Genomic DNA, 13,861 nt, shown 5'->3' with positions numbered 1-13,861 from the left:
GGCACAAACTTGAGACTTGAGAACCACAGCTGTGTGTATGAGTTTACCTTATCCCCTAGCTTCCTCCAGCTTAACACCCTTGAATATTCAAATATACTTTATGCAGCAAAAATAAATCATTTGGTACTACAGGAAAAGCTCTCCTCAGAATAGTTTTACTAGCAAAGATCCACAGATATTAAGCTTCACTCCTGCATGCTTGCCAAACCAACATCCAACATAATTGTACTCTTTCATTTGCTCAGTCTTTAGTTCTTGGCTTGTCTGTGTTTGAGGTGCTGCTGCCTACATCCCATCATTGCACTGATTCTACCTGTTTTAAAATGGTTTGCAAAAGGTATGGTTTAGAAAGAGCCAATATCCTGATCTTTCTGGGCAGTATAGTTTTCTATCACTAATGCCTGTTCGCAGGGAGAGGCCAGTAGAAAGTCAATACAGCTGTGAAAGCACATCAGCCGATAGGCTTTAGCTTTCCTCTTTTTAACGGCATAAAAATTTGGAATGACTTTTCCCAGGTCATTTACTCTTTGACTGGCAAGCCTTAGTCACTGAACAAAGAAGAGAATTTCATGACATAAAGCATTAAAAGTTGGCCTGATACACCTGAAATTCACATGCTAAGCACAATACTGTTATTTCACTTAATTAACTCTTCATCAAAGGTTCAGGTTTCTACAGTAGACACTTCTGAAGTAAGAATTCTCTACTAACTTCCTGAAGAAAACAGACCCTCTTAGCCTCTGCTCACAAGCCTTGTGATCTCCCCACTCAAATAAAAGAACTGGTACAACTTCTTTAAGTTATGTTTATTTAGCAATATGGGTGTATGTACATTTTTGAGAATCCAACTTTGAATCCCCTGCATCAGGAGACAGGTACAAGCAGTGATGGGCTGAAATCTGCACTGTTCAGTAGCCTTCAAGACCACCCTGCCATCCTGCATGTCACAACAGTGAAGCAGAGGATAAGAAAGGGACAGACAAGAAGCAAATCAGTCCACACGGCAGAATCCTTGCGTAGAGACTCTCCACAGCAATCAACATTAAAATAACCGGGCTCCGTAACCAAATGTTTGTTTAATGCCCTCAAAGTAGTAACGTTGCCAGCCCTCCCTTGTTCTCTCTTCTTCATTGGCTGGGATGCCCCTTCCTTCCAGACAGACTTCTGTTTCACCAGCTTTGTCAATGAAGGTCAAGGTGATGGTTGCAAAGTGACCTGAAAAAGTACCCAAGGAAAGCTCATCAAAACCTGCAGGAGTATACACAGCCAAACAAAATACCGGCTTCTTATCTCATGTGGTTGGAGAAAGCTGATCTTTCTTCATAAAAATACAGCAGTAAAGCCAGAAAACACTCAGCCCCTAAATATTTCATATCTAGTGCAATGGGGAAAATCACCAGTAATAAGTATAGATAGTACCAGCAACCTTCAACCCAAGGTACCACATGGCCTTGCCAATATCAAGAATTATCATTTATTTGTTTCTATTTTATACCATGCAATAGCTGAGTTTCTCTGGGCAGTTAACAACAGTTAAAACACACACAAGCAGAAATTATTTTAAAACAAATCATTCAGAGATGTTTGTACTTTCCGCTATCTTATTTCCCAGATCACCAGTCTTGGTTTGCTTGTTCTATTGCTGTCCGGACTTTTATCTTTTGCTCTTAAGGATTAAATTCTCTGCTGTTTTCTTTGTATCAGTGGCAGAGTCTGTATCAGAAGCCCAGTCTTCCTGCAGCTCTTTCCCAAATGGTTGTAGGGTTAGGGTTGTTTTTCTTGGCTTGTTTCTCTTCAACCTAATTGTCATATTTTGTTCTGGCGCCTCTGGAAGCTTTAGGAGCACTCACTGCCATTTTGACAGCTTCAGGGTTCAACTGGGGAGCTTAGAAATTCCAACACTTTTCTTGCAAAAAACTACAATGTAAGGTGTAAAATATTTATCAAAACCTCATTTCATTACCTAAGCTTGGCAGAACACACAGTAAGTGGGGCAACTTCCAAACTGCTTCTTTGATTGTTTAATTAAGAGATGAACAGGAGAGCAATAATCCTAGGCAGCCAGCTGGCAGGTGGGCAACACACTCCTTTGCTGATATCTTATTATTCAGGAGAGGGTGCCTCTACTCATGGAACATAGCTAGAGTGCAGCCTTTCTAAGATGCATTCTACTTGCAATTATATACACCGCAATTACTTACCCTCTGGCCATGATTTAAATCTCCACTTCATTGCAATCTGCTTCTCAGAAACCTGGAAAGAAAAGGAAATTTATCTACCAGAAGTAAAAAGAGAGTGTATTCAAAAAATAAAATTATAAATGCATCATCATCATCATCATCATCATCATCATCACGGTTTTATTGAAATTAGATTTATCTAGATCTAGGTACAATCCCCCAGAGTTTCCTTGAGAGTGCTTTTTCACAGAATTATTTTGTTCCCTTTAAAACTACAAAAAGACAGTGGCTTGATTCAGACATGAGCATGATTTAGAAGACTCAAAACCAGTATTGTAACTATATCCTTTGTAAGCAATGATTCTGTACCCTTTACATTTCTGAATATAAACCAGAATGTGAAAATGGAATCAGGCTCCCGTTCCATATTCTAGTTTGTCATCACAAATTAAACCAGAGTTTTCCAGTTCAATTATTTAACAAGAAACATTTTGTGCCACCAACATGCAAATGAAGGAGAGAACGAAATATGCAGGTAAAATGCTTGCCTTCAGTCTAATTAGGCTGCCGGAACTGTGCCAATATTGTCCAAAAGTATTATACAGAAATCATATTTCCGGCTATTTCATTAGCCACAAAAAAGGACTACACAACTGATGAAGTCAGTGATATATAACACAGGCACTATAAAGCAAACAGATCATGAGTCAACCAAAGGCACTTCTCTACTACCACACAACACACAAATGAACCATCATTTGTACTCACTAGCTCAGTGAACTCGCCGGTAATATTGCCATCCAGCAGCTGGAATTTTCCTCCTTTGTCAGCCTCAATAACAGCAGGTGAGTGAGTAAAAGCCTGGACCATCTGCAGGAACAAAATGACACAGCAGTCTAAGAACAAGCTGACTTCTTGCAGTAAGTTAACCATAACTGCCATCTGATTCACTGAGTGACAAGAAAAGTTGTTCCAATTCCAGCATTCTGAAACTTATTCCTCTACTGTGCCCCAGGAACTTGGAAGAAACAAGCAAGTGGGAAAATTATCTAAGGGGAAAATTAAATTAACCACATGGTACTGTTTAAATGATTTAGTCAAACACCTCCTAAACTTTATGTGCAGACTATTTTATTGAATTAGTAGTAAAAATGTAAAGACAATTGCATATAATTCTTTATGATGTTTATTTTTACAAAAAGTGACTATACCTGAAAGAACACATTGTTTTAGGATAGTTACCCCAAAAGAGCTAATAAGCTATATTCACAAAGTAATCTCTTTTTTAAAGTGGCTGTAGTACTCTCAGCTTCACTCACTCTCTGAACTACTAATTGGTTCTGTTTCAAGCTGAGAAAAATGTGACTCAGAACAGCTAGCTGAACACTCTGTATCACTAATTGCTGGGTGTGAGTCTGAGGGCACAGGCTGGAGAATCTAGGCAGGAGGATGCTGCCGGCACTCATGTCCTGCTTATGGAATCTTATGGGTAACTGAGCACAAGTGTTTGTTAAGGGTGGATCTGCTTGGGAAGGGCACTCCACAACGGGCACCACTGTGAGTAACAGTAGACAAAAAAGAGCTTCCAAAGACATGCTGGAAAATTAGGTAGAAACCTCTGAGATAAGGCACTCCTTCAGTAGACTGGTCTTCAACCATTTAAGTACTTAGGACCAGTTTCAACAGCTTAGGGCCTTTTAGGGCTGCTGTCGGAAGATATAACCCTTCCAGAATCACAAGAGACAAGGTGGCTGCTTCTGCAGTAAAGAACGGATTACTGTTCCTTCTGTGTGAGAGCCAGTAACAGGGATACTACAAAGAAACATGTGAAGATGTTTGTCCCACTGGTCAGCAGACACACTTTTGTCAAATGTGTTCCAAAATGTTCACATAAAAGTCCTGGACAGGAAAAGTATAGAAATACCTCCAGAAAACTATGTGCTAACTTACCTCCTGTGTAACAAACACTCTGTACAGCTCATCTGGAGATGTCAGGAAAGTATCCTTCAAATTTATCTTGCAGGTAGGAATCTTGACCCCTACCAGTTTGGATTTAACCACGTTGCCAGCAACATGTTCGGGGGCCTAAGGGAATATCACATAGTTCAAAACTAAAAAGTATCTTAAGTGCTAGAACAATGATTTAAAACCCTCCCAGATAAGTTACAGCTTTCTCTGTCAGAGCAAGGCAGCAACTTGCAGGCAGCCTTCCTCCTCACTGGTTGCATCAGTTCCTGATCCCAAGCCTTTTATGGTAGCAAATTTAACAGTCTACCTTCTGTGTTACTTCTACTCCTGGAAGACTTAGGTCAAAACATATATCACAGAAAAGACATATTGCTGGAAACAGTGCTTACTGCTCAGGAATGTATCACATGCTACCCAGGAAACTCCTCTTCCATTAACATCATTAAGGGTGTAAAGCAGCTTTCTGTCTTGTATGTCATACCACATAAGGAAAGATTACCCTGTCAAATGTGTTTGCCCAGCCTTTCCAACTCAGTTTTTTTCCAAGTAAGGTGCGCCAAAACTTGTTCATTTACCTTGTGCTGCTCTGCTTTACGCACAGGATGAGTTGGTGCTTCTGACTGTTCCCCATTCACTGTAGGCAAGATCATGCCTTGGGTAAACTCTGGAAGATATTACAATCTCATCATTCCATGCAAAGCATCAGACAACTCCATATTTCATAAAACATTTTCATAAAATGTAGAGTATCACAAACCACAAAAAATGGCAGGTGGAAAGTTATTACACACTTTGAAAAGTTGTGAGAACTAGGATGCATGTGCATCCTTTTTGTGCTTGGGGTCCACAAAGCTAGTTTAAAATAGTTGCAGAACTAGAATATGTCTTCAGTCTAGATGTAGTGGAAGATATAGAACATTCATTAGAGAAAGCAAGAAATACATGCTAACACTAATATATCAGATACAGTTTATTATTTAATTAAAGTTTCTCAGGCAATTTCAAATGATTATATAGATATTCAACTACCATCAATCACAACCACGTCAAATTCTTTAAAGCCTCCCTCCCGTACCACTAGCAAATGTAGCTTTCCAGTCCCTACAACCATCACCCATGTCTTAAATGTTCAAGAACTTCTAACAACAAAGAGATTGCTCAAAGCTAAGACAGATAAGGCTCAGCTTGGTGGCAATCAGTCTTTCTGCCAAGACCAGTGCTGGACAACATGCTGGCCTCCCAAGAGTTATTCTGTCTTGCTTCCAAACCACACATAAAATGCCACCACTGGAAGCATCAAATTCTACTGGGAAACAGGACCCCAGCAGCCCACCAAGCATCAGGTTAGTAGGAGAGGAGAGCAAGTAAAGCGATTGCATCCCTGTGCACTCTGTTTATGTCCAAAATTGGCTGATTCTGCGGGAAAACTGAAGTGCAGGGATGACTTTCTTCAAACACTCTTTTCCTAGCAGAACCAAAAGTGCAGGGTAAGGGGGTGTGCCAGAAGAACCGTGCCCATGCACCTTCCTGCCCGGCACGGTCCCTGGGAAGAGGGCAAGGGTCTCTCTCTCCTCACAGGAATCATGAGCAGCACTGACTCAAGTTGAAGCCTCCCCTCCCGTGCCCAGCTATCTGGATGTGCGTGCAGTTTGCATATATGCATGTGTTCATACACAACTGCCAGCCACAAACCAAAAACCACAAGACCCTCCAACCAAAGGAAGTTGCCCACCCAGAACTAGGCCATTCAAAACCATAACCGATGTTGTTGAGTATTTCTCTTTTTCTTGCTCTTCGAAATTTTTGAGTGCTCTCAAAAGTATTTTGTAGAAGATCAGCAAACACATTTCAAGATTGCTGTCCTTCACTGAAAAGCTAATGAGGAGAGCTTCAGCAGGAGACCTCCCACAATTTCTTTTAACTATTGTATGTACCTGTTTTGAGGGTGCTGATGTAAGTTTCCAAAGCTTTGCTGATCTTTTCTACGCCTTCTTGCTTCATCAGTGCTAGAAGGCTGGTGTCTGGCTCATCTTTGGCAAGAGCAACACTGATCTAAAAATAAAAGGGAATACATGAATATGGCCCCAACAGAATACATTTTCAGTGTACTTACCTCATCTTGCACTGCATCCATAAGAAATATTTCTAGAAAATATTAGAAGTTGTTTGTAGCTTTGAATATTAGAAAGCAAAAAGGAACTTACAGGGTTTAAAAATGAGGAAAAGCTGAAAGCAACTTTTCAGAAGCTCTGAAAGTAGAGATGACATTACTGTTTTAAAAGAAGCACAAGTCTTACTGCAGAACATGGAACTACTGAGATTTGTGTTTCCTTCCCAATTACCCATGATATAGCAGTCAAGAACTTAACATAAAATTGTGCTTACCTCAATTTCATCAACATCATTTTCATCCGACAGATTGGGAATCTCCACATGTCCTTTATATTTCACACCAGTATTTGAGGTGCCTATAAATGCAAAATAATAAATTAAAGTCCAATTTAACTTTCCTAACAGCAAGCTCTGGCAGATCTTGGCATACTATAAACTCCAACAGTGGCTATTCTCTCAACCCCCTTTCCACGCCTTTGTAAAAATGGTAGATGAACTTTGTGAATACAGCACCCAGCAAAAGCATCTTTACATAGATGATACAAAGCAGGCAACTCACCTGTCCAAGCCAACTTGATATTCCACTCATAGAAAAAAATTAGCTTTCCTTTGCGGTTATTGATGGAGGCTTCTCCATCCAATTTGGTCACTTCTGTCACTTCACAAGTTCCCTCTGCATTCTCTGCTCTAATAGCCAAAAACAGAGTTTTCAGCTTCTCTGATGACCAGTTAGATGCATCTCTTTCAGTCCTAAGTGGAGAGAGGGGGGATTAAACATGCAGTAAGAGCTAATGTTTTTTCTCTCCTCCCTGCTGTAAAAAGCTAATGCCCAATGCTTTGCATATGCCTTTCAGCTCCACCCCACCTGAACTGGTATTTTCCTAAACATGACTTGAAAAGTCACACTTTCAAACCAGACTCTTTTTTTGGAAATGACATCGTAGAAATGTGAGGAACTAAACAAAAAACCCCAAAAACCCCAACCTGCAAGAAAATGCAGGGAAGCACACTCCCTACCTCTAGGAGTTGGCTTCATTTTTTAAAATATAAAAATATATACATTTGGATAGAAACTTAGCAGCTGAAATATGAAATATTTTCCCTTGTAGAGTAAGCAAAATGCTTTTATTTTAGTCACTCAAAAATGCAGCATTAACATGTTGTGCAACACAACCTATGGCAGTATAAAATAATTGATATACAGACTCTAGACATGCTTATACGTACACAGAATACTATCTTCATGCAAGGAGAATACAGAGCCTGTATGAGATACAGACCAAATAGTGTCAAATTTCTTTCCAAATAGTGCTTTACCTTTTGTTTACAACAAAACATGATTTCTTTTTTCAATTTGCCTGTTTTCCTACTTCTTACAGAACAAAAACTAAAACTGATGTGATTACGAGGAATAGAGTGCAGCAGTTTGCAGTTCTCTCTAATATTTGCAGCTTTGCATGCATGCAATTACAACATTTAACTTTTTAAAATTACAATTCCTTCATGCATGATTAACTGGGGAGAGATAAGCTCTAGTAAACAGAATTCTGAGCAAACATTGATAGTTTTACAAGTTTTGCAAATAAGCTAAACAATACAAGTGTGTATGTTAATTAAGTTATAAGTGATTCTTTTTCCTTACAGTAGTCAAATAACTTTTAGGTTTGATAAGCATTACATATATTTCAGTTTCAAAAATTTTACATTTTTACTTGAGAAGTACAGATCAGGAAAAGAGTAGCCAGGGGTTTTAACTATCCACACTTTACCCAGCAAACTCAAGCTGTATTCATAAGCCATGCTAAATTTGCCTCTATTTAAACATCTAAACATGGCTTTCTAAATTGTTGAAGGTTAAACAATGCAGAGTTTTAACCCAAGCAACTAAACAGTGTGTTCAAACTCTGGATTGTTTAACCCTCAACAACCTAGAGTGCTGGGTTTGGAAAAAACATCTCATTGTTTAGTGAAGCAGCAAGTACATGGAAGCAAGTGTAATCACTCACATTTGACCCTAACAGCCCATGGATTATGTGTGAATGAGTCCTTGGTGTACCAATAACCTGAGATCTATCCTTGGTCTGTGGTCTTTATTTCAATAATAGGATAGACCTAGCTGGGCAACTAAAAGTAGGCTAAGCCAAATGCCAGTTTAAAAAAAATTCTTTTATGTATGCAATCCAGAAGATAATTTAAGATTGCAGGGGAGGTAGAAAAAGATATTGAAGTTATGTGCTGAAAATATTACATGGTCTATTACTCCCATTTTCCAAACTGATCCAGTGTACAATGCTGACAATGAAGGTGGTCACCAGTATAGAAAACAAGTAATATGAAAAGAATGGAAGGAATGAGTATGATCAGTATAAGAATGAAAAAATCGAGCAGAGACATAAATGTTCATGCATGTGAAGAGTGCTGTCAAACAGAAGAGTGCAAATTTTCTGCTGTCCAAAAGGGGAAGATTAGATCTAGTGGGCTTAAGTTACAAGAGAGTATATTTCAGTTGAAGATTAGGAGACTCTTCCTAAAGGTAAGAAAAGTTGGAGAATTGTTGCCCGTTATTTAAGGGAGAGATTAGCTCTCCCTTGCTGGAGGTTTTCATGCATAGGCTGACACCTATCTGTGGAGATGCTCTCTTTTCTCTCTCCCACATCAGTTATGGGATTGCCTGTAAAACCCCATGGTTGTATCACACTGCTATTCATGGGCTCCCACTTGCAGCTCTCAAAAATCTGACATTTGTAGTATGTAGCTCTTCTGTAGAGCAAGTCTGGCCACCCTGGACATAGAGTCTGTAGTTCTAGTCAAACTAGTGAATTCTTTTGCACCAAGATGTCAAAAGGCACCATAAACTCAGAAGAACTGATAGCAGAGATCTTAGTACAGTGGTACCTCGGCTCACAAACGCCTTGGTTCATGAACAAATCGGGTCACGAACAAAAATTTCATTAAAATTTTGACGTGGGTCGCAAACTTCGCATTGGGTGGCGACCAAGATCGCAGCCATCTCCCCCACCCCACCCCAAGGGGGAGATGGCAGCCATCGCAGTTGCTTTCGTGCAGGGAAGGTGTGCGTGAACAGAGGCATGCTGCTGCAGGAAAGATGGGCGCAGCACAGCACAGCCACAGGGGAGATGGCCGAGATTGCGCCCGTCTTTCCTGCAGCAGCATGCCTCTGTTCACGCACGCCTTCCCTGCACGAAAGCAACTGCGATCGATCGTGGCTATCTCTCCACTTTGGGGGGGGGAGGGGGAGATGGCCACGATCACAGTTGCTTTCGTGCAGGGAAGGTGTGTGTGATCACAGGTACACTCCTGCAGGAAAAATGGGCGCAATCTTGGCCATTCCACCTCCCCCCGCACAACCAGCACGATCATGGCCATTTCCCCACCCCACCCCTGAGTGGGGAGATGACTGTGATCAGGGTGGGGGGGGGGGAAGATGGCTGAGATCGCATCCATCTGTCCCTCCCCCAGTGAACCCGCAATCACAACATCTCCCCCCCCAGCATGCCGGGATGACGGGTGCGTGCAGAGACGATAGGTGCGATCTCAGTTGTGCTGGGGGGGGGGGGCGGGGAGATGGCCGCCCTTGTGTTGGGGGGGGAGATGGCTGTGATCTTTGTTTTTGTCACTTTGTTTCACATTTTTCTGATTTAAAACATGGTTATAGCACAGATTAACCTATTTACATTGAACCTTATGCTAAAATTTAACTTGGCTCACGACCAATTTGGGTCACGACCAGAGTCCTGGAATGGATTAAGTTCATGAGCCAAGGTACCACTGTATACCCAAGAAAGATTGGCTACTTAAAACATAACCGAGAAAGATTTACCATGCATGCAATCATATATACGTCTAGTCAGAAGCAAGTCCCACAATGTTCAATGGGCCAAGAAAAATGTATAGAATTGCAGCCTAAGGCAGTAGGAGATAGATAGGATTGTTCCTTTTTCCTAGTCAAAGAATGAGCTTTTAGAACAGCACATTTCAAAAGTGCCATGTCACAAGAACATACCTGCTCACACTGAAAATCAGAGCTCCCTGTTACAGTATAGACTTTGCATGTAGGCAGTCCCAGGTTCAACTGGCTTCTCCAGGTAAGTGTTATAGAAAAATTCTGTCTGAACCCCAGAGAGCTTCTGCCATGTAGCATCAACTGGACGAGACCAAGTCCAAGATAGGACTCTATCTTTGGTGATGTCCTGCAGTATAATGAAGTGGCAGTTTCCCAATACAGGAAACACTCATCCTGTCCCTTCCTCCATTAAAGTTTTCTGCAGCTCAAAAAATCCTACATCAGAGTCAGAAGCAGTGTTCATGCTTCTAGTTGTCCAACAGTGAACATTCTCGATTTCATGTAGAGCAAAGCTGATTGAGGAAAGATGACATTTATAGATGTAGCCGCAACTGTGTGGAACCAGTCTTCTTAGTGTGAATTCTTGAATGGGGTGGATTGTTATGCACAGACATTAATACCAAAATAAATCAGGCTATAAGCTGCTTGGTCTTTTTAGAGGCACAAAAAGGAATAGTGGCTGCCTAAAAATCTTGTGCATACACTGCCACCTTTGCATATTTCATAATTCAGGATTCAACTTTTGAAACATGTGGACAATTGCAAGAAAAGGTTGATGATATGTCCAAACCTGTCCCTATATATAGCAATGGATGCATAAGATCAGCTAGCCATGGGCATGCATCCTTCAAATGCACAATTTTGAAGGGCATTTCTTTCTATTAAAAGAATGCCATCCCAAGATTGAACCAGGACTCAGCCTCTTGCACTCAGACATATACTGCTTCTCTACAAAGTTGTACCATTAACTTAAAACACTGTAACATTCTCAATGAATTCTATCTGCAACATAATTACTGGCTTATTTAATGACCTGTGTCACCATTTTTCCAATTAAAAACTGATCAACATCTTACTGTAATTAATGTTATATTAATGATGCAGGATGTGATATTACTTCCCCTTGCCTGAACTCAATTTTCTGTCAATCCATTTTGTTAGATTATGCAAAGTTCAAATAGTACGACAGAAAACAGATATTTTACACTCCTCAAGGTCTACTATTTGATGCAATTAATGCACAACTAATGGGTGTGCAGGTCAGAAATGCAAAAGCACCCCTGTCCCCTCATCCCAAAAGGTGGCAAGGTAGCTTGTGCTCTGAAGAGAGCTGGTACTGCACCAGAATGACTCAAATTTCAGTCTCTTTGTCACGACCTGACTTTGTCCCACAGGCACAGAGCTTCTCATGCTGCATTTGGGCCCTAGAGATGGCAAACAATGGAGGAAGCATGCAATTGCAATCCTCTTCACATTTGGGTTGCCAACTTACTTCCTCTTAGGACCCTTGCTGCCATGCATTAAAAAGCAGTTTGATATAACTAGGGACCAGGTTTATTTCCATGCCCTGAAACATGTATCCTCTTCACTAGCAGCTACGAAAATCCCTTGCTAGCAGGCTGAAAGAAAATCAAGCTAGGCTTTGGCTCTGCTTTTTTTACCCTTCAGGACAGCCTGACAAATTAAAAATAAATTAACTAATTAGAGAGCATAGGAAAAGAAGAGGCTAGGAAGGGTTTTCTTCACCCACCCTCTTCTTTTTACGGTCATCTGTCAACTCCCGCGTATTGCACGCTTGTCCAACTGAACCCTAAAGGAGTTTCCTCACCAGAAAACACAAACAAGAGGCGAAGGAATATGCAGGAGATGGCAAACAGGGCGACGAAAGAGGTGGTGCCGGGGAGGCGCCGGGTATCCCCTGCGCCGGTGTCAAGGCGGACAGAGAGAGAAGCATTTGCACACACGCACGCCCGTTCCCTAGCGCGAGGCATGGACTGGACTCTCTTTTCCAGCTCCTACCCCAGCCCCGCGAGGAAGGCCGCTTGGGAAGAGGAGCGGGAGGAGCGGCGGCGGCGGCGGCGGCGGCGGCGGCTGCCTCCCGCGCTCAGCCTCGCGCGCTCCTCACTCCTGCCCTCACCCACCAGTGCCAGTTATTGACGTTGGTAGCGTCCGCGCGCTGCTCCACAATCCAGCGAGGGTCTCCTTCTCCCCACTTGGCCATCGGCGCCTCCGATGCACTCGCCGCAACCGCGTCTGCCCCGACGATGCCGAGCGAACGTCTCCTCGCGCCTAGAAGCTACTAGAAGCGCCGGCAGCCGCGCCGCCTCTCGGCTTCCGTCACCGGCAAAGCGGGCTTCCTTCCTTCCGTTCCTCCCCCCTCCCCCCGGAAACATAATAGAGAGACCAACGGCGCAGAGAGACCTTAGAGTGACAGGGCGCCTGCGCTCGAGGCTGGTAAAATGATAAGACACCATAGAAAGAATGAGTGCAGAGACATAGACGTGATCTATATACTTACATAGTTTGCCCAACTCTCGAATCCGATAGACTGTTCTTTTCTCCGTAGAAAATAATAGAGCAATTTAGAATTTTCGGGAAATTGTCATTAATCAACTTTTGTTCATTCAGAAAAAAAAGCGGAGTAAAGACTTAAAGGGTTTTTTATTATTTTGGCGAATAATGTGATGTATTGATTAATCGTTCAAGATTTTAAATCGCAACATATCTGTATGCATTTTATGCAAGAGTTTGATGCAAATGAGTTCTGAATTTGGTCTGAGAGGGGACTATTTCAGGCACAAAAATACTGGCACGGCGTGTAATGAGAACCCGGAAGTCCCCTGTCAGAAAAATAATTATGCTAAAAAATAGGCACAGATTCTATATTTACTTCTACCGCAGAGTGGCGTCATGACCTTCTATAAGGAGGAAACTGCTTGGATTGGAAGTTAAAAGAGACAACCACTTCAGTTACAGCAGATGTGCCAATAAAGTGCGTGCGAAGTTAAAAATAATCCTCTGTGAACACCACAAGCTAGCCATTCTGTCACGGACAACTTTCTAGAAAAGGAATACAGACACACCGTCTCTGTTGTTGTTGATCCCTCCGCTCTAAAATTGAATTTTACGTCCACCTTAATAGCCAGTTAAGATTTTTATGCTAGAGATACCAAGCATTAGAATGACATAAACGGAGAATATTACAGCTAAAATACTGAAAGGAGCAGTCTTGAAAGGTGGCTTCTAAATAAATAAGCTTGAAATAAGGGTGGCCTTGCCTTATTTTTGCCGAAGCCTGTACGCATAAATTTAGGATTCGGTCCTATGCAGAAGAAAGTCCTACAATTTCAGAATTCCCCAGCCATAAATACTTAATGCTGTATGTCTTTTCTTTGTCCAAATGTGTATAGGTTTGCACAATAATAATTGCTGTACAGATTTTTTATCTTTATCTATGGTCCCAGCCGCTTTAATTCTGCGCCTAATATCCTATCGGGACTCCGTCATTTTAATCACTTATCACGCGTAATCCTATGCATATTAGGACAAAAGGGGTACTACAACTCCCGGCAACCTTCCAAAAATTATTCTTGTTAGAGCATGCTGGGAATTATAGGACTCTCCCCCCCCCCATACTGAGTATTGAACATTTAACTACATTTCCCAGCAATTCTCATAGCTTTTCAAACTAGCTCCGCATAACTGAAGCATTCTGACTCCTTTGAGGACCCCTAAT

At 41.6% G+C, this 13,861-nt stretch overlaps 1 protein-coding gene across 1 annotated transcript; it reads right to left on the bottom strand.

Annotated features, from left to right (window-relative positions):
• Positions 1-791: 791 nt before the first annotated feature.
• On the bottom strand, positions 792-12,461 carry AHSA1 (activator of HSP90 ATPase activity 1). Its single transcript, XM_044436146.1, has 9 exons — positions 12,267-12,461; positions 6,820-7,010; positions 6,534-6,616; positions 6,083-6,200; positions 4,724-4,812; positions 4,131-4,265; positions 2,949-3,050; positions 2,202-2,253; positions 792-1,215 (listed from the first exon to the last, which is right to left on the bottom strand). Exons 1-9 carry the CDS (start codon positions 12,344-12,346, stop codon positions 1,043-1,045), a joined length of 1,023 nt encoding a protein of 340 aa, XP_044292081.1. The 5' UTR covers positions 12,347-12,461; the 3' UTR covers positions 792-1,042.
• Between the last annotated feature and the right edge of the window lie 1,400 nt (positions 12,462-13,861).

Source organism: Varanus komodoensis, unplaced genomic scaffold (genome assembly GCF_004798865.1).
Source record: "Varanus komodoensis strain SLA01 unplaced genomic scaffold, ASM479886v1 scaffold3, whole genome shotgun sequence".
Classification (NCBI taxonomy): domain Eukaryota; kingdom Metazoa; phylum Chordata; class Lepidosauria; order Squamata; family Varanidae; genus Varanus; species Varanus komodoensis.
This window is presented reverse-complemented; position numbering and strand designations above follow the sequence as displayed.